General features: G+C 40.6%; 1 protein-coding gene across 1 annotated transcript; it reads left to right on the top strand.

Annotated features, from left to right (window-relative positions):
* Nucleotides 1-941: 941 nt before the first annotated feature.
* On the top strand, nucleotides 942-21,611 carry LOC103304270 (guanylate-binding protein 4-like). Its single transcript, XM_054720795.1, has 11 exons — nucleotides 942-998; nucleotides 4,802-4,997; nucleotides 9,645-9,772; nucleotides 12,638-12,747; nucleotides 12,964-13,160; nucleotides 15,679-15,924; nucleotides 16,103-16,383; nucleotides 17,797-18,009; nucleotides 19,490-19,592; nucleotides 19,995-20,170; nucleotides 21,449-21,611. The coding sequence occupies exons 2-11, from the start codon at nucleotides 4,808-4,810 to the stop codon at nucleotides 21,584-21,586; spliced, it is 1,782 nt and encodes a 593-aa protein (XP_054576770.1). The 5' UTR covers nucleotides 942-998; nucleotides 4,802-4,807; the 3' UTR covers nucleotides 21,587-21,611.
* The last annotated feature ends 255 nt before the right edge of the window (nucleotides 21,612-21,866 follow it).

Below are 21,866 nucleotides of genomic sequence, written 5' to 3'. Positions count from 1 at the left end.
AAGCCCTGCAATACAATTATATACAATTATATACAATTGCTTCTTAAATCAGTTAAGAGGAGAAAGAAGAGGAAATCTGCATTTATACTGTCTTTTATAATTACACCAGTTAAGAGAAGAAAAATAAATAAATCTGCATTTATACTGTCTTTAATAATTACAAAATTCCCTTACTGGTTCTCTTTGTTTTTCTATATGGATTTGTGTTACCATCTGAGGTCATTTGCTTCCTGCCTGAAGATCTCCTTTTGTGTTTTTTCTAAAGTCAATTTGCTAGCAATAAAGTTTCTTCAAGTCCCTACACAGTTTCAATAAAATGAGTTCTTTGGAGGGGTACTTCAGAGATCTCTGTGATTATGCACTGCCTCTCTCCCTGGACAAATATCTCTGAGCCACTGCTCCTCCCCTGGGCAGGGGTGGTAGCCTCTAGTCTTCCCCACTTGCCTCTCCCAGCTTGGAAACTCCTTCCTACAAGTCAACCAGAGGGAGGGTGATCAGGCAAGGCAATCTCAGCCTGCTAGGCATCAGCTGGAGCCTTCACTCTATGAGTGGAGCTGGGTGCAGGTTGGGAACCCCAGCCTCCAGTGTCTGCAACTCAGTGTTGGAGGGAATGAGAAATATTGGTGGCCTGCCTCTCCCAGTGACATACCCACCCTGCTTGAAAGAGGGAAGAGGGAACCACATCTTGTTGACCACACCCACCAGGAACCAGGAATGGAGGTTTTGTCAAACTGAACTAGTTAAGAAAATCAGTGAAATACAAGAACCCTCTGGTTTGCCTAACTTTCAGAAGTTCCTTTTTTATTTTTTTGAGTCATTGCTTTGTACTCAGTGCTTTCAGTTTTACATTACTCTAAACCCTTCACTTCTAATTAACGGGTCTTTAGAAATTCCGGGAAGTCACATGACATCAGACAAGTGAATAAAAGCCCAACCATCCAGTGAAAGACAGAGAAGTGACAGAAAACACTTCAACCTACACTGAGGAGAAAATATAGGTAAGAACTTTTTTTTTTGAAAACACCATACATTTTAGACACACATATAAGCTTTGTTTCAGAGTGGATTTCTTGGTTTAGAAGTAACCCAGGTTCTGGTTGCCAGGTAGGAAAGAATGGGGCTGGTGAAAATGGGGAAGGGATTAAGGATACAAATTGGTAGTCACAGGGATATAAAGTACAGCCTAGGGAATGTAGTCAATAATATTGTGATAATTATGCAGGCTGCCAGGTGGGTACTAGACCTATTAGGTGTTTCATTTCCTAACTTATAGAAATGTCTAACAGCTATGTAGTACACTAAAACTCATATGATATTGAATGTCAACTGTAATTGAAAATAAACTCTTAAAAATAAAATACAATAAACCATAGCCCAATTTCACTAGATCCAATGTCTTAGTGCCAACGGCTTTCTTACCCCTTAAGTAGAATTTGGCCCCACCACTTTACTAAAAATTTTCTCTTTAAAGAACACACTGTGGTGCATCGCTAAAGCTAATGTTTTGTTTATCTGACCTCTCTGTGCTTTCAAGCAGTTTTGTTCTTGCTTTCCGGAAACTCTGCCTCTGAATTCCTTGGCTTGGCATGAACTTCACTCCTCACCTACTTCTCTTACAGCAAAAGAACGGGTGTCCTTTCAAGTTTCATTTGGTTCTAATCAACCCGACCCTTAACTACTTAGCTGCAATATCTGGCATGATTTTCAGCTTTTAAAAAGAACAGTCGATATCTGGAGTAGCCAGACAAGGAGGAGTGAGGGAGGGAAGAGCTAGGACAGCTGAGAACTTGTCCCCCCTGTCTGCAGCACCCAACACATGTAGGTTCCCTCCTGGACTTGTTCTTCCAGGCCCATGTTCCTTAACATCAACCACAACAGGTGCCTAAAGGCAACACTCACACTGGAATCACAGGCTTGACACTGGAGGGTAAGGGGGCAGCAGGTTGCTAGTACTGGGTCCGGTTACCTGCAGCCGAGGCCTCCCCTTTGGATGAGAGGCCTCTGTGAAAAAAAACAGCGCTCATCCACCTTGTCAACAGGATGCACTGCCCCTCTGGCACCCTCCCAAGGCTACACAATCAGCCCTCCCTGGGGGGAGGAGGAACACATCCGCCCTCAAATGCCAAAAGGGGCGAAACCCTTCCTGGGATTGATGGAGTGAACCACACCCACTTGTAGAGGCTCCTGGTTCCTCCTCCATCTCTCTGTCCTTCCTCAGAGACAGGGAAGAGCTAGGACAGCTGAGATCTTGTCTCCTGTCAGCAGCACCAGGACCACCACCTCCTCCAAGCACTGGAGAAACTGAGAGAAAAGGTGGTCCTTAATTTACAAACAATTTAAATCCTGAACGATTGACTCTGATTATTTTTGTACTTAACAATACTTAATATTCCAACAAGAGCACAAAGCTGTGTGATATAGAATCATTCAATTCATCACCAACTGTTAGAAATGACTATAAGATCAAATAGTGTTTGTTCACCAGGCATTGTTTCTCATGTGTGGTCCATACAAGAACCATCTCAGAATATCCTGTCACACTTGCTGAGAAGTCAAGGCTTGGGGTAGTTTTCACCATCACTTCAGATGACTGACTCTCCTGAGGAGTAACTTTGGAAACTATCTAACTCCACACAGGAGAATTATTTCATTTTACTTGTTTATTTGAACTTAACAGCTTTTGGATTGGGTATTTCAGTTTACTTGCATTTTAAAAAAATTTTTGTTGTCATTTATTCCTACCAAAATTTTAAATATTCAGTCCAAGAAAAAAACTCTGCAATTCCTCCTGCTGAAAACATAGCAGTAGAAGACTAATGATTGCTCCCCACCTCTGCTCCCAATAACCTTTAGAAAAGAAAACAACAACAACAACACACACACACACACACACACGCACACACGCACACACACACACACACAAATACTAACAGAGAAATGGAATGGAGAATGTGTGTTTAAAATTTTTATGTTATTTTATGAGAAAAATATTTTAGACATATTATTTCTTGGCAATTTGCAGCTTTACTGAACAAATTAACACATTTCAATACATTGCCTAACTTGCTCATTGTTAAACACTACATTAATCCTGGAAAAGTCTGTTAATTATGGAGACCCTGTGTGTTACCAGTCTGTATAGTGATGAGTTAGGCAGGAATTCCTGCTTTATCTATCATATTTATAAGAAATTGCAAGCTCACAGAGGTAAGTTTCTTTTTCAAGGTCTCACTAACAGCAAGTGATTTGAAACCTGGGGTTTGAACCCTGGTAGCCACTCCAGAATATGCTCCGACATCCCAGGGCAGCTCTGGGTTCCTCCCACAGGACTCATCCCCCTCAGTGTCCTCCCTCCCAGCTGTTACTGCTGCTTCTGTCCTGCCTGAGTCCGATTCATGAGATGTGTCCTTCACGTGGTCACAACTGGATCAAGAGATGTCACTGTTCAGTCCAAAGACAAATCTTCACCTTCATTTAGAACATTACCTCCGTGCCCTCTAAGACACTCATTTTTAATCAATACGAACATAAGATTCAGTATGCAACACATGATTTTAAGAGCATTATAAATGTCATCATATATATCATCTTCCTAATGATGGTAATGACCAAGAGATTGTAATTTTTAGTGTTGCCATTTTATGGAAGAACAAACTGAGACAGAAAAATTATTCTTTCCAATACACACACCTAGGAGAGCATGGGAGCACATGAATGTTGTGTAGGATTGTCTTTGAGAAAGTGAAGGGACAGTCAAAGCACTTTGACTGCTTTCTGTCCCTTGATTGTATGAAATGCCCACTGTGATGAAACAGTAAAGTAGGTCCTCTCCCAACTACGGCACTCTGGCAGCTCTGGCACCCTAAAACACCCTGGCTACAGCCTCTCTTCCCTGCCAGCCCAGAAATTTGAAAAAAAAGAAAAAGTCTTTTAATTCTAGTTTAAATAAAGGAATTCCTGCATTCATAACTGTAACTGGGTTCTCTAAAGATCTGTCCCATGGTATTTTGAGAGCAAGCCTCATTCTTTGCCTTCTTTTTCCTCTGAAAGTCTCCCCTCCTCCAACTGCTACAGCTCCCAGGGTTCACTACATTTGTCCTCCTCAAGGTCACAGAGCACATTTATTTCTCTTTTGCTGAGAGGCCTTTCCTGACCATCCTCTATTTAAATTCAGCCCCCATGCTCCCTATCTCAGTTCCTGCTTGTTTTCTCCTAAGCACTTTCCATCATCTAAAATACATATACAATGCATGCTGCTTATTTGCTTTCTGTATTGTCCATCTCATCTCACTAGAATAGAGATCCATGAGGCAGGAATTGGTATCCATTTTGTTCGCCTTGATACCGAGCACGTGGACCAGTGCCCAGCACATGGTAGGTACTCAGAGAATATATGCAGTTAATAAGAAACCAAATCACTCTGGAACTCCGGGTATCTTCAGTGGTCACTCCTCATCTCCTGCATGTCCCATTCTGCCTCTACTTGCCCCCAATATGTTAATGTTCTCATGGCCCCATCATCAGAGTTTTGTTTTGCTTATTCTATTCCTTTTAAGCATCACATGGGCAAGGTTGTATTAGGGTTTATTTAAAGACCAATATGATAATGTACATAAGGAATCTGTGCCAGGCCTTGACACACTAGGCTAAATACTTATCTTTTAGAAATATACAAAATATAGGAATCTGACTTATAAGTTGTACACATACTCGTAGAGAGCTGACAGGCATGTGACTTGTGTAACCATTAGATATGACTTCTGGACCTTGTGTTGTACTGAGTTGTTCCTCTGGGTTACAGCTCACCATGGCCTCTGAATACACCATGAAGGACCCCATCTGTCTGGTGGAAAATCAGAATAATCAGCTGACAGTAAACCCAACAGCACTGGAAATTCTAGACAAGATCTCTCAGCCTGTGGTGGTGGTGGCCATCGCAGGTCTGTATCGGACAGGAAAATCCTACCTGATGAACCGCCTGGCAGGACAGAACCATGGTGAGTGTTGTTCTGGGGTGGGGCCATTTGATTGGAGACAGTGATAACAGAGGCTGATCACATCTCCTTCAGGTTAAAAAAGAGACTAACTCCTGCCACTGAAGAAAAGTTCTAACTGCCTGATGAAATAAATATATTAAACCCCATTGCTCCACAAAATCTCACTCTTGTGCCAGTAACAAGGGGTTCCCCAACTTTATCCAAAGATCCACCCATTATTCTTAATCCCATCCACTTTTTCTGCTGAGGAGCTCAGCTCCAGCAATTATTCCCTTCCTTTCTCTCCCATCACTTTTGCCCTAAACTTTAGGGCATTTTCAACTAGTACACAAATAATGTTGAACATGTCCTGCTTTCAAAAAGAGATGGAAGGAACAATAGACAACAGTATGTCCTATATATCCCACGTCTCCATGGGACCACCATCCAATTTTTCCTTCACTTCTGAGTAAAACTTTGCTAAATTATACCATCTTTTATTTATTGACTCTTTTCTAATATGTGAACTATAACACAGAAGAGTGCACAAAACATACATGTATACAAAGTTAATAAACATAAAGTGATCCTTTGTGTAAACACTGTCCATATGCAAAAATAAAACATCACCAGCACCCATAATCCCTAGACATACCCTCTGACAGGTCACTAGAGCTCACCCATGTTTTGATTTTCATGGTGCATGCTTTCATTCTTCTTTTGTAAAAGTGGTTTTACAAGGTGTTTATGCATTTGTAAGAATAGCTTAAATATTATATAAAGAGAAGTCCATTTAGATATTCTTTGGAATCTTGCTTCTTTTCCTCAAAAAATTATTTGTTTTATCTAGTTTGTCATATGTATCTGTAATTTATTTTCACTATCTTACATTATTGCTATTGTGAGAAGATACCAGCATTTATTTATCCATTTGTTGTCGATGAACATTGCTTTTGTTTCCAGGTTTTTACTTTTATGAATACTGCTGACATGAATCTTATTTGTGTATTCTGGTGCATATGTACACAAACTACCTTGTGTGACAGACCCAGAGATAAAATTGCCGGGTCATGGAGTATATATGTTGTCTGTCTTTCTAGATACTTTCAAACAACTTTTCAAATTTTATATGCAATATATGTTTATTAGCAGTAATTGAGAATTCTCCACATCCTAATAAAAATGTTGTAAAAGACTTAAAATTTGGTGATCTGGTGACTGTATAGCTATATATTATTTGCCTCATTACAAATAAGTTTGAACATCTTTTCACATATTTATTTACTCTTTGTATTTTCTATTTCCAGAGGTCATTTTTCTTTTCTATTAGATTGCCATTTTTTGTTCTTTATGCTTTTTAGAGCTATATGCCCATGTCCTATATCTCCTTTCTCTCTATGAAGACCACACACCATTTTTATTTTCCAATGTCTTCCTTTGTGTCTCATTAGCTCTGCACCATTACGAATTCAAACTCAATACGCTGAATGCCAATTCCTAGAAATATCTCTCATTTTCCTCTTACTGTGTTTCTTGCTTTCTGTCTCACTCCTTCTCTCCCTTTTCTTCCTTTCTCCCTCTTTTCTTTTTGCTTCAGAATCTTTTGCTTCCAACAAAACATTTTGTCTTGGTCTTTTTTGTAGAGAACTTATGGGCCACCCATCAGGGGGACACTGTTCCTTGCCTGTCTTAAATTAATTCATAGGCTTTTTTAAAAAAACTAGAAGCCTGATGCATGAAGATTTGTGCAAGAATGGGCTTTCCTTCCCTTGGCTGCTGGCACTACCTTTGTTCCACCCTGGAGCCACCTTTCCGCCTTCCCATGCTGCCCAGAGGTCCAGAGCAGCTGGGGTGGTGCAGAACGCCTGCATCGTCACCATGGCAATGACCCAAGTGTCCAGCCCTGCCACTGGCTGCTCAGCGCCTGTGTATTCAAATTAACCCTCTATCTTTGTCAGGTTAATTTGAATCCTCACTCCTAATTGGCTGGTGGGCGTTGTATAGGTACGGTCAGTTAGCATGTTACTCTTCTTTTAAAAATTTATTTTACCTTTTTAAAAATATATTTTATTGATTTTTCTTGCAGAGAGGAAGAGAGAGTGATAGTTAGAAACATCAATCAGCTGCTTCCTGCACACCTCCCCCTGGGCATGTGCCCACAACCAAAGTGCATGCCCTTGACCAGAATCGAACCTGGGACCTTTCAGTCTGCAGGCTGATGCTCTATCCACTGAGCCAAACTGGTCAGGGCTAGCATGTTACTCTTTTATTAGTGTAGATTCTTTTTTGTTTAAAGTATTACAAAAATCTTCTCATTCCCCCACTGACCTCTCCCTGGCTACCCCCATACACCAGCACATGCCCTCACCCACACCCCTGTCTGTGTCCATTGGTTATGCTCATATGCATGCAGACAAGTTCTTTGATTGATCTCTTACCCCTCACCCCTCGCCTTTCCTCATAGGTTGGGCAGTCTGTTCAATGTTTCTATGACTCTGGTTCTATTTTTGTTCATCAGTTTATGTTGTTCATTATATTCCACAAATGAGTGATATTTATCTTTCTCTGACTGGCTTATTTCACTTAGCATAATGCTCTCCAGTTCCATCCATGCTTTTGCAAATGATAATGATCCCTTCTTTTTTTAAGGCTTAGTATTCCATTGTGTAGATGTACCACAATTTTCTAAACCACTCATCTGCTGAGGGGCATTTAGGCTGTTTTCAAATCTTAGCTATGGTACAGGTAAATTGTGCTGCTATGAACATAGGGGTTCATATATTCTTTCTGATTGGTGTTTCTGTTTTCTTTGGATATATTCCTAGAAGTGGGATTAATGGGTCAAATGAAAGTTCCATTTTTAGTTTATTGAGCAAAATCCATACTGTTCTCCACAGTGGCTGCACCAGTCTGCCTTCCCACCCCCAGTGCAAGAGGGTTCCTTTTTCTCCACATCCTCTTCAACACTTGTTGTTCGTTGATTTTTTGATGATAGTCATCCTATATAATATCTTATATAATAAAAAGGGAATATGCAAATTGACCATCACACCATAACAAGATGGCTGCCCCCACAGCAGTGGCGGGGATCCCATAACTAACACAAGATGGCTGCGCCCACAGTGGAGGCCGAGTTCCTGAATGAGCCTTAATGAACAATCAGCAGGGACTTGAGGCTGCACCTCCCAACTGGTGGGGCTTGACAGGGGACCTGAGGCAGTGCCCCTCGCCCAGTGGGGTTTGATGGGAAATCTCAGGCTGTACCCTCTCACCCAGTGGGACTTGACAGGGGATCTCAAGGCTCACCCCCAGCCCCGGTGCCAGGCCGGGGGACCTTGGGCCATGCCCGTTGCCCGAGGCCTAGGGACCTGAAGCTGCACCCCACCCCCCGCCCAGCGGGGCTTGATGGGGGTGGGGCCGTCTAGGTCTGGGTCTTATGTGATTTTGAGGCATGTGTGGGTGGGTGGGGACTTGTCTCTGGGTCCTGCGGTGTGCCCCAGATTCTGACAGGAGGAAGATTTCCATATATGTTTTATGAATTTTCTTTCTTCTCTGACATTTTTATTATAGAGAAAGGACAAATAGCAATATTAATATATTTCCTCTAATTAATTCCCTTTTAATGTGCACAAATTTCATACACCGGGTCACTAGTTCTGACAGGTGTGAGATGGTACCTCATTGTTCTTTTGATTTGCATCTCTCAGATGATTAGTCACATTGAGCATGTTTTTATATGTCTCTTGGGATAGGCCTTTTTTAAGGAATAAAGATTTGAGTACCCTAAGAGAGATAGATATCATTTGAGAACTTCCGCCACCAGGCTTTTAATTCTACTCATGATAACATCAGGCAATAATGAGGTTATGTCTCATTGCTGAGGAAGTCCCAATCCTCAAAATATTTTAACACACCTAGGTATAATCAATATATAACACACCTGTGTAGAGTGCTAGGTGAGTCCTTGAAATATCAGTGGCAACACTTTGCAAAGTATATGATTATCTAATGACTATGCTGTACAACTAACACAAAATAATGGTGAAAGTAAATTGTAAATGGAAAAAACAACAACACCTGAATTTTGACTCCCACCCAACTCATACAACAACAAAACAAAAACAAAAAAGAAGGATTCCTGCCCAGTCAAGATCCCGGAGTAAGACCAGGTTACTACTCTCTCCCCTTGTTGATAACTTCTTTTGTGGAATTTACCTCTAATAATTGAGAGGTATGCTTTCCAATTACACTTACCTTTTCTCACTGGAAGAACTGGGGGTTCTGTATTACTAAGCAAACAATCAACTACTAACATGTTGTGTAGGAATGCAGAACATCTTAGGTTTTATAACCTCTCTGGTGGAACTCCACCAGAACCTGAAGGAGAAGGGAGCTCTTCAGTGTCAGAAAAGACGGTAAAGGTCAATAGAGTTTATAATAATTCTGTAATGTGACGTAGCTTGAGCCATTGATAGTATGGAGTGAATAGGAAACCCAAAGTGTTTCTAGAGAATGTCCTAAACATGTGTAAAGTTTGGATAGGCTGTTCTTGCTGAAATGAAAGCAAACTTAGTCCAAGCTTGCACACACATTCCCATAATTTTAACCAATGTAACCTATGGGCAGCCTGGACTATCTGCTGTTACGCTTTCTCCTCTTCCTTTGCAGGTTTCCGTCTGGGCTCCACAGTGCGGTCTGAAACCAAGGGCATCTGGATGTGGTGTGTACCCCACCCCTCAAAGCCAGACCACACTCTGGTACTTCTGGACACTGAGGGCCTGGGCAATATGGAAACGGTAAAGTAGAGAGTCTTCTTTGTTCTTAATAATCCACTTCCATTTTAATTTGCCACCATAATTCAACTTCTATGATCTATTTCTATAAACTACAAATCCAATTAAGAATAATAAGGTCTAATTATCTTTTTTGAACACTCAATATTTTCTTTATTAGGAAGATAACAAACACTCACTGGCATCTAAATTCTAGGATTTTGTGTTAAATACTGCAGATATGCATGCTTGAGGAAAAGGCCCAGAGCCTAGTTGGGAGATAAGAAATATGCAGTGTTATCAGGAATGTAGGAATCCCTTTCCACGTCCCGCGTGGTCCAGGGTTCCGGTTCAGGGTTTGAGTTCTGGAGAAGGGCCGCACACAAATGAAAGGAGACTTGAAGAAATTCAATTTGGCGAAATGGGGGGCCAGGCGGTTGTCCAACTCTAGTGGGAGAACTACTCACTGCTCTGGCCCTGCCATCCCTTTTATTGAGGCTTTGGGGAAAACATCTTAGCCAGGATAAACAGAAATTTACATGGGAAAAACAAAGGTGGAGGCTGCTTCAGCTAACAATGTCTCAACTAAAGGGTGAGTGGTTAGAGCAATTAAGGTTGTTGACCAGCCTTCCTGGCTTTCTGTCAACATCTCTCTTTTATTGAAACTGATTTGTTTCCAGCAAGTATCAGGTACCATGGATACAAGGAGTGACACATTTAACCAGTATTCTGGATAAGAAAAACATCCTGGAGGAAGCTATAATTATCAGATAAATGCATCTAGTAGTTAAGGTGACTAAGGTTGATGTTCTTGAAGGTAGGAAACATAAAAATGGGGCTTCATTAAATAACATTTCTCTGTATATATAAAATAGAGAAATATGCTAATTAACTGGCACACCATAACGGGTCAATCTGACAGGAGGAGGTTGCATGCGCAGTGTTGGGGGCAGGGCAGCAGGGGCCTCCCTGAGCCTGCACTAGGGGAGGGCCTGATCAGCAGTGGCTGTGGTGGCATCAAGGGCCTGAGAGGGATGCAGGGCCAGAGGGGGAGGCAGGGCCAGACTGGCGATTTGAGGGCGGGCAGCACCTCGTGTTTTCTAATTGAGCACTGGGATCCTGGTATTTAAATAATCTCCAGATACACTTCAGCTACATAATACACATTAATTAAGGTTTTAGTCCAAGTCTCAGGGCTTTGCAGATGTATTCCTCCCTGACTTCTATAAATTCATGAGCTAGACCCACCAAAAGCATTATAAATGAGATAATTTTAGGTATTTTGTCTTCACTGTATTAGTTGCAGTCAATCTTGTGACCTTATTTATATTAGCCAGAGTTTAATTTAAAAGTAAGAGGGTGGATCTTTGGCTTCCATTACCCAAAAAGGAGTAGGGGCAGGCAGGAATTTAGATATTCTGAATTTTAATATTAACTTTTCATTGAATTTATTGGAGTTACACTGGTTAACAAATTTATACAGGTTTCACGTGCACAGTTCTACAGCACATTATCTGTACACTAAATTGTATGTACCACCCAAAGTCAAGTCTCTATCCATCACCATTTATCCCTACTGTTCCCTCCCCCAACTTCTCCCACCTCTACCCAGCAGTCACCACACTGTTGCCCTGTCCATGAAATCTTTCTTTTTTTCCTTTTTTCTCAGTACCTCCACCTCTACCCCCCATCCCCTCACCCACTTCCAACAGTTGTCAGCCTGCTCTCTATCTATGAGTCTACCTCTGTGTTGCTTGTTGGTTCATTATGTTCATTAGATTTCACATATGAGTGAAATCATATGATACTTTTCTTTCTCTGACTGGCTTATTGCACTGAGCATAATTTAGGTTTAAAGTACTCAATAATCACCTCAATATAAGCCCAGGATGGTAACTGACTGCTAACAGATTGTAGTTTACTAAACCTTCTTCTTTTTAGCTGATTACATTTGAAAAGGAGCCAAAACATAACTGTCAACTGAAAGCAGCAAAAGTACTTGCTGTCCTTATAACTCTAAGGTTTTTAGCAGTATCTAATTCTATTGCATAGTCACTCATGATTTACCCTGAGTGTGTTTGTTATGTTTGGCCTCATCATCTATTTCTACCACACACATAACCACTACTTTAATAAAATAAAATAAACTTGCAGTATCTTTGTGTGAAGATACCTTCTGACAATTTTGATTGGCTTCTACATGGTCTCTTTCTCTCCACAATTCCACATTCTGTCTGTTCTTTAAAGAAAAGCCCTGCTACTTTCAAGTAATGGGATTGTATCTCATTCAGACATAATCCCTTCTTGCCCTGAAATCACAGAATAAATGTTCTGGATTTTTCATTCCCCCTTTGTCTTTTATGTTATAACATTGGGTTGCACGCCTGGCAGAGTTGGTCACCTTGGATCTATTTACATGTTGCCATGTTGCCATGTATAGTTGCACCTCCAGCACATCATCTCTGGCAGTCAGAGATTTCCCTATGAAACTTTATGTCCACAAAACTAAATGTGGTATCTGGCATTTTTTAGATGCACAATGAGAAGTTGGTGAATTAATTGAGTAGCATTTGTGTCACCAATAAGCTCAGGGTCAAGAGAAAGTGTCAAATAAATCATTAATCATGTATCATAGCATACTTCCATGTTCTTGGGACAGTTTTAAACATTTGATACACATTTACATTGTAATTTATTCCTTTTAATTGCTAAAGAACTCAGACCTTGAGGGGGGTCAATGTGAATACTCAAAAATGAGGTTTAACTGTCATCACAGTGTATGTTATTTGCCCTATTGTTCAGTTATAGTAGAGCTGACCTAGTGCATGAACAACTGAATGGGTGATTGAAGAGTAAATACCCAATACCCTGCTGTAATGCACTTTCTAGGGCGACTCAAAAAATGACTCCTGGATCTTTGCCCTGGCCGTGCTTCTGAGCAGCATGCTTATCTACAACAGCATGAGCAGCATCAACCATCAGGCCCTGGAGCAGCTGTAGTATCCTTCCAGGAACCAGACCTCCATGTGTCAGGGAGTCTATGGGAATGAAATTAAGACAATTTTGTTACTGTTTTTGTTATTTGTTCCTCATGTCATAATGATGTTTGAGGAGAAAGGGACACAGGTGAATAGGAATGTTCATAATAATTGTTTCTGGGTGATATCTGGAAATTTTGATTTGGGGCACTTCTCAATCCTTAACTGAGATCCCAGCTATGTGACTGAACTAACAAAGCTAATCAGGACAAAGTCCTCTCCCAGCTCTGGTAAAGTAGATGACTCAGCCGAGTTTGCAAGTTTCTTTCCAGACTTTGTTTGGGTGGTACGGGATTTCATGCTGGAGCTGATGTTAGATGGATGCACCATTACCGAAGATCAGTACCTGGAGAATGCCTTGGAGTTGGTTCCAGGTATCAGAGGACGGTCTGGGTGGTAGAGGGTTCATTAGGAGGTGGGATCAATTGAGCCCTTTCATTCAGCACTTCTAAGTCAATATTTATTTTTTAATTGCATTGTGGCCCATGCTAAAGGTGATATGGCTATTGGAGGTGGTTGCAGTTTCAGTTGTTATTAATAGTAAAATTACTCCAGTGACCAAATGTTAAGCTGATTGAGAAAGTGGAGAATCCAGTGTTGGACCACAGATTTTAGGAAACTTGGCATCATGAAAAGAAAATTGAATATAACAGCCAATAGCTAAGTCTTCCTAATGTTCAAATACTTTTGTAATAATTAAGTTTAGTGCTCCTCTGCTTCTATTTGGAGAAAAATGTCTATCACTATGGATGACAGTTAACACAGGATCACAAATATATCAAATGACTCATTTAGATAATATATTTCATGTAGTTGATTTTTATAGTCTACACTAGAGGCCCGGTGCACAAAATTCGTGCATGGGGGCTAGGGGGTGGGTGACCCTCAGCCCAGCCTACACCCTCTCCAATCTGGGACCCCTCAAGGGATGTCCGACTGCCCGTTTAGGCCCAATTCCAGTGGGATCGGGCCTAAACGGGCAGTTGGACATCCCTCTCACGATCCAGGACTGCTGGCTCCCAACTGCTCGCCTGCCTGCCTTCCTGAAATCCCCTAACTGCTTCTGCCTTCCAGCCTGATCACCCCCTAACCACTCCCCTGCCAGCCTGATTGATGCCTAACTGCTTCCCTGCCAGCCTGTTTGCCCCTAACTGCCCTCTCCTGCAGGCCTGGTCACCCCCAATTGCCCTCCCTTGCAGGCCTGGTCCCTCCCAAATGCCCTCCCCTGCTAGCCATCTTGTGATGGCCATCTTGTGTCCACATGGGGACAGTCATCTTTGACCACATGGAGGCAGCCATCTTGTGTGTTGGAGTGATGGCCAATTTGCATATTATTCTTTTATTTTTTTAATTAGATTATTCTTTTATAGAGGCCTGGTGCATGGGTGGGGGCCAGCTGGTTTGCCCTGAAGGGTGTCCAAGATCAGCATAGGGGTTCCCTTGGCTCATGGAGTGGCCTGGGCTAGGAGCCTGTGGTGGTTTGCAGGCTGGCCATGGCCCCCAGCAATTCAAGCGGAGGCCTTGGTATCTGGGATTTATTAATCTTCTATACTTGAAACTTTGTAGGTGGAGCGGAGCCAAGCCTCCTGCTCGCTCCATGGCCACAGCCATTTTTGTTGGGATTTATTTATCTTCTATAATTGAAACTTTGTAGCCTGGAGTGGAGACCAAGGCAGGCCAGGATAGGCGGAAAGCTTGGATTCCTCCGTCTCCATGGGCAACTCAAGCCTCCTGCTCCCTCCAGCTCTGTGGCTGCCATAATTTTTGTTGGGATTTATTTATCTTCTATTATTGCAACTTTGTAGCATTGAGTGGAGGCCTGGGCCGGCAAGGGCAGGAAGAAAGCTTGGCTTCCTCCATTGCCGGGGAAACCCAAGCCTCCCCCTGCTCTCTGTGGCTGCAGTCATCTTGGTTGGGTTTATTTGCATATTAGCTCCTGATTGGCTGGTGGGTTTGGCTTGTGGGCGCAGCAGAGGTACAGTCAATTTGCATATTATTCTTTTATTAGCTAGGATGATTTCCCCTAAAGTCCTTTAAATATCATTCCAGTAAGGTTGTCAAATTCTTCATGTTCTTATAACATCACTCTCTTCATTCTATAGCTTGTTATCATGTTAATATAATAAATCCATTACTCAGGGTACATTTAGCAGATAGAAAAATGGGTGGTACCTGGAAGAATGTCCATTTTTGCTTATTTCATCATTCATTTATTCATTCTAAAATAATTTATTGAACAGCTGATATATTCCCAGCATTATTCTTTGTGACTTTGTCACATCCAATATAATCCAATATAGAGAACAAGTGAGATCTTCAAGTGGGATTAGGTTAATCTTACTCTTTGATCATAACTTCTCAAAAGTCTTAGAATATATTTATATTGTATGTATTTTTCACTCTGATTTTCAGAAATTGTTCTTTATCATTCTCAGGATTGTCTGTCCTCCACATGGTGTTTTTCCTAACAATATCATAAATGTTCATATATCTACCAAGAAATATTTGTCTTTACTTTAGAGCCCATATTGTATTTCTGACATTAGGACTATAATACCAAATGTATTTCTGACAAATTTGGGGAATAATCTATCATTCAAAAATATCTAATAAATATTCAAGCATTGGACACCGTGGAAGAATAGTAAGTTTCTTCACATGGAATGAATACTTCTCCTTTTTCCTCAGAAGTACTACTTTTATTCTTGGCTCTGGATAAAAAAAAAATCTATGTTTTAGTGAGATTAACATTAGATTGATTTGCATTAGGAAATAAAAGGAGATATGCAAGCACACAGAGTTACAACGATGCAGACCCTTTGAAATGAAAATCATCAATGTCTTTGCTTAAAGACTGTCTCACCAATCAGTGCTCTTTTTTCTTTTCTACAGGCAAGGATCCCCAAATCCAGAAGTCCAACATGCCTAGAGAGAATATCAGGATGTTCTTTCCAAGACGAAAATGCTTTGTCTTTGACCGGCCTACAACTGACAAAAAATTATTACTTCATATGGAGGAAGTGTCAGAAAATCAAATAGAAATCAGTTTCCAGGAGCAATCCAAAAATTTCTGTCAGTATATCTTTGCACATGCAAAACCCAAGACCCTCAGAGGGAGAATCATTGTCACTGGAAATCGTGAGTCTCCTTTGTTACAGCATGTTTCTCTGCAGTTCAATGTGTGCGATATACTCAGGTTTTTTCAGAAATCTTCATTTCAATAAAATTTTTGTAATTTTTAGAATGATGATCTAAAGCTTGTGAAACAGTGGGTGAGAACTTCTAGCCCATTTTCTGAATATCTTGTGTCATTCAGGGCTGGGGACTCTGGCAAAGGCCTATGTGGATGCCATCAACAGTGGAGCAGTGCCTTGTTTAGAAAATGCAATGATAACCCTGGCTGAGCATGAGAATTCAGTGGCTGTGCAGAAGGCAGCCGACCACTACAGCGAGCAGATGGCCCAGAGAGTGAACTTCCCCACAGACACCCTGCAGGAACTGCTGTCCCAGCATGCAGCCTGTGAGAAGGAAGCCATTGCAATCTTCATGGAGAACTCCTTCAAGGATGACAACCAGGAGTTCCTGAAGAATCTTGTGGTAATATGTTTTAGCATATATCCTTCCTAATACCTGTTCTTCCAGACTGATGCCTAGATATCCCCTTTTGACCCATAGTTCATGTGTTTCCCATTGAAAAAGACATTTGAACTCATGTGAGTGTTTGGACTATGTAGTTTACTATTCATCCTTTTTCTAATATCTTTGACTACCTCTCTGCTACCCTCTGGAGAAATCTACCCTTAAAAAGCTCATGTGTTTCCCAGTTGGTGTAATTCAGTATTTGATCATGGACCTGTGAACCTAAAGGTCACAGTTCAATTCCTGATCAGGGCACATGCCCTGGTTGTGGACTCGATCCCTAGTGTGGGGTGTGCAGGAGGCAGCTGACCAATGATTCAGTCTCATCATTGATGGTTCTCTCTCTCTCTCTCCTTCTCTTTTCCTCTCTGAAATCAATAAAATATGTTTTTTTTTAAAAAAAAGCTATGTGTTTAGGTATGCACACTTGAGCAATCTCCATCTCTTTATATGTCAGCCAGTGCCATATAAAAATCCAATCACAAGATTAATATTTATCATATTCACAGGCCTAGAGACTGCAGTGTGTGGGAAACAAGGGAAATAATTCTTGAGGACAATGTAATTCTGCCTAACTTAAGCACCTTCACCTTGTCTTTGAATCTGTCATTGACAATATTACTAGTTACAAAACTGTCACTTCATACAGAAGAAAACCACCAGGATTGTAATTTTTCACGTATAGCAAAATGATTTCTGTTCCTATATTTTTGCACAATTAAACACTTATTGAAATAATTTTTGAGGAATTAGCAGGCAGTTGATTTACTGTGTGTATATGTTTACCCATAGCAATCCAAGTTTGCAAAGGAAAGTTTACTTCCAGTCATATTGCACTTCCCATTGTCCATTGTCGATGGATGGACCACGGTTAATCTTATGACTGATAAAGGAACCTTGATAATATTGGATTTCATATTTGAAATTTGCCAGCAGTCTAACTTAAAAATTCTCATCAAAGAAAAAACAATTCTTGTGACTGTGTAAGGTTTCCAATGTTTACTAGATATTGTGGTGATCATTTGGCAATCTATACAAATAGTTTAGAATCATAATGTTATACACCTGAAACAAATATAATGTTATATCACAAATTTTAAAAATACAGGAATCTTGGAGTTCTTGTCTGCCAATCCTATCATTTCACAAGTGTTGAGCCTGAACCCATGGGAATTAAGGAACTTTTTCCAGGTCAAACCAAGAATTGGTCTAACCTGGGACTAAAATGGGTTTCCTGATCCTGGTCTATTTTTCCATGTCCAAGTCTACTCTGATGTCATCAGACAGTTTCTTCCAAGAGGATCACAGTTGGACCTTCCCTTCTTTTCTAATAGCCTCTTTCCTTTGGATTTCTCCACATTTCTGTGGCAGGGCACCATGGAGGAAAAGAAGGGAGTTTTCTTGCTGCAGAATGAAAAGGCATCTGCCAAATATTGCCAGGCTCAACTTAAACAGCTTTCAGAGCCACTGTTGAAGAACATTTTGAGAGGAACTTTCTCTGTGCCAGGAGGATACAATCTCTACGTAAAAGAAATGGACAAGATTGAACATTCCTATAACCTGGTACCCAGGAAAGGAGTGAAGGTGAGGAATAAAAAGAGGGGATAAGAACAGCAGATGGGTGTCAAAGGGTCTTTGTTGATTCTTTTGAGAAATCTAAGGGCATAGGACCATTTATGAATAAACAGCAAAGTGTGACGATATCTGTACATTAGTCAAATACTTTTAAATAAACCAAAAATATGTTTTCCCAAATATGAAATTTACTGTCAGGAATTTAGATTGAAGAGAATATGCCTTTTATTTAGGAAACAATGTAATTATTTTGTGCTATGTACAATAGATACACAATTAAAGAAACAATATTCTCAAGAAGTTTATGACCTTACCTAAGAAAAGAAATATAAACAGTCAATTGAATGTGGTGGGATAATGATTATCAAATAGGTATACACAAATAGTGATGTTGACAATGATGAAGATGATGATGTTAATGATAATGATGAGGATGATGGATGATATATATATTGAGAACACTGTTACTAAACCAAGTATATTAAGTACTAGAGGCCTGATGCATAAAGATTTGTGCAAGAATAGGCCTTCCTTCCCCTGGCTGCTGGCAACAGCTTCCCTCTGGAACCTGGACCCAGGCCTTTGCTCGGGCCGTAGCTGCCTTACTCCTTCGCTCCAGACCTGCTGCCCTCCTGTAGCTCCCTCCACCCCCCACCATGGTGACAACGCAAGTAACCCGGCCCAGCTGCAGCCATATTTGTCGCATCAATTTGCATATTAGCTCCTTATTGGCTTTGGGCACCGCCATCTTTGTCACAGACTGACAGTCAATTTGTATATTCCATCTTTATTAGATAGGATATTCTTAAGTATGGATTATCAACTTAATCTTCAGGATAATATGGTAGGGCAGGTCTGTGTAACTGGCAGCCATTCAAATCTCAGAAAAATTTCATCAAAGCTTTCTGAAAGAGCAGGTAGAAACTATAAATTTTGGTATCAATGAATTATATCTGAGTGAAGAAAGGGTAAATGAACAACCAGTCAGAAGAAACAGAATGCAGATATTACAAACAATGGAGGAAGAGTGTTTGTAGGATTGCATATTAACCTGGTTGTCTGTAATGGGGGATGGGGAGCGGAGGGTGGATGCCTGGCATCATTAGGACAAAAAACTGAAGAGCTAGGAAAGAGGTTGCCAAACAGGGTTTTATTTTAACTAAAAATGTTGGATTTTTTATTGTGGCTCTGAAAGGAAATAAACCACTGTGGGATCCTAAAAGGATGAAGAATTTATAGAGTCAAATTTGCAGTTTTATTGAACAAACAGAGGCCTGATGCACGAAATCCATGCAAGATTAGGCCTTCCATCACCTGGCTGCCAGCACCGGCTTCCATATGGCACCTGGGACCTAGTCTTTTCTCATAACTGCGGCTTTGTCCGGAATGATATCCAGGAAGGGCGTTGGGTCTAATTAGCATATTATGCTTTTATTATTATAGTTGACTTCCCAGCAAGAAGAGTCTTAGCTTTTTCTTGTTTCCTTAGGCAAAGGAGGTCCTCCAGAGCTTCCTGCAGTCACAAGCTGCAACAAAGGAATCCATTTTTCAGGCTGACAAAGCCATCAGTGCTTGCGAGAAGGCTCTAGCAGGTATAGGGGAGGGCTCTCTACACAGAGGAGAGGAGAGGTTCCTGCAGTGCCCTTTAATGCACCTCTCTCTCTCTTTCTCTGTCTCTTTCTGTCTTTCTCTCTTCCCCTCTCTCCATTTCCCTTCCTCTCTCTCTAAAATAAATGGAAGCATGTCCTCAGATGAGCATTAAAAATAAATAAATAAATAAATAAATAAATAAATAAATAAATAAAACAATGATGCTCACTGAGATAATCAGTGCCTTTTCATCACATTCTGAAATATGTTTTGCTGGTATTTTTAGTAAGAATATACAGAGATTCCTCCCTACCTTTATAAAGTCACTTCAGTTTCTTACCTCTGAAGGGTACAGCTAGGTATATCTATTATTTTCTTCCCTCTTGGAAAACATTGTGAAACAGCTGAGCAGGCCAACAAGCAGGCAGTGGAAAATGAACAGCAGGTGATAACACAGACACAAAAAATGGAGGATCAAGAAAAAATCTCTCCCGAAATCTTCGTCCAGCTGAAGAATATAAAGACAGCAATAGAAAGGCAACTGAGAAATCAGGAAAGAATGCTGAAGCAAAATATGGAGGTAAGTCTGGGTGGGGTGTGGACAAAACCTAAAGGACACCAACCTGACTCCTCATGAAGGGAAGGGCAGAACTTTAACTGAAGTCATAAACACTCAAGGAAATGCAAAGGCAAATGATTCAGTAAAATCTCAAGTTAATGGGATCATTCTAAAGCTCTACATCTTTGAGTCTGGGCACCTTTTGTAGTATTAGAGCTTGGAGGGTACAATTGTCATGCCCCAGGCTATTGGACTGGCTTTGTAGTGATTATAGGGCCTCACTATGGCCTCAAGTGAATGGGACTTTAGTTCATAGGATGTTTGATGCACCCACCAAAAAGACCTGATATAGATCCATCTGTCCTGAAAGTATCAGATTGTACATGATACGAAATATGGAATAATGAAAGCCCTAAAATTTGCTGCATTAGTTTCCAGATCAGCCTGCTTCATTCTATAAAACTAGAGCACAATGCATTCTTTGTCCCAACCTGGAGTTTGATAACCAGTGTTCTCTAGAGTCAGGAGTTCCCATTAATTGTTACATGTGTTGTCATCCTACTTAAGCGGAACTAATAAATAATCTATATATATATATATAAAAGCCTAAGCAACCATTAAGACTGAACGATTGAATGACCGGTCGCTATGACATGCACTGACCCACAGCCAACCTCCTGTAGCCCTCCCACCAGCTGGCTGGCCCTGATTGGCCCCGATCACCAGCGAGGCCAAAGGACCCCACCCAGGCACAAATTCATACATTGGGCCTCTAGTTATAAATAAACCCCATCTAGTTATAAGTAGCATCCTTAGGGCTATAGCAAATTCCTAGGGTAGTTGTCAGGCCTAACCTAGCCCCAACCAATCCCCATCCCAGTGAGATGGTAAGGAAGGTATAAATCATAAATATTCTCACTTCACTTGTCCAAACATTTGGAAATATTGACAGACTCATCAAAGAGAGTGTAAGTTAGTAGAGAAATAAAACATGTGCTTAATTTCTGGCATTGTTAAATACAAAGTGCTGATACTTGAGGATTTTCCAAAGGGAACTCTCTCCTTTTTACAGACCCAAGAAGAACTACCCACTAAAGAATTTAAAGGGATGTCTGAGGACTTGGTTGGGTTGCTCAATTGGTTAAGTGCCATCCTGAAAGGCCAAGGTTGCAGGTTTGATCCCCAGTTAGGGCACATATAAGAATCAACCAATTAATGCATAAATAAGTAGAACCACAAATGATGTTTCTCTTTCTCTCTCTCTCACTTTAAAAATAAACAAATAAACAAAATATAAAGATGTTGGAAAAAATAAACAAACAAGTAAATAAACTGACAAAAGATATTGAAAAACATGAAAACAACTCTTCAATGTTCTCAAACCTGCCAAACCCTGCAGTAATTGCAGCACTACTTGCGCTCATCAAAGATGATTAAGCTCCTTTATGAAATCTGGTGAGAATTTTTCATAAGTATCCTATAAAAGAATTTTTCGTAAGTATCCTCAATAAGGCCTTGAAATTCTAGTCACTTATTTATTTTCAGATATAAAGTATACTGGGATGTCGACTGAAATGGTCTCCAAATGTTTGGACAAGCTTTTTATGTTTTAATAGCTTAAGACTGGAGCATTTTGAAAACATGTGTAAAATTATAGTTTCATTTAAGAAAAGTTTAATAATACTGATTTAAACGAATGTCACAGTCTGATATTCAA

The sequence above is a fragment of the Eptesicus fuscus genome, chromosome 9 (genome assembly GCF_027574615.1).
Source record: "Eptesicus fuscus isolate TK198812 chromosome 9, DD_ASM_mEF_20220401, whole genome shotgun sequence".
Lineage (NCBI taxonomy): Eukaryota > Metazoa > Chordata > Mammalia > Chiroptera > Vespertilionidae > Eptesicus > Eptesicus fuscus.
This window is presented reverse-complemented; position numbering and strand designations above follow the sequence as displayed.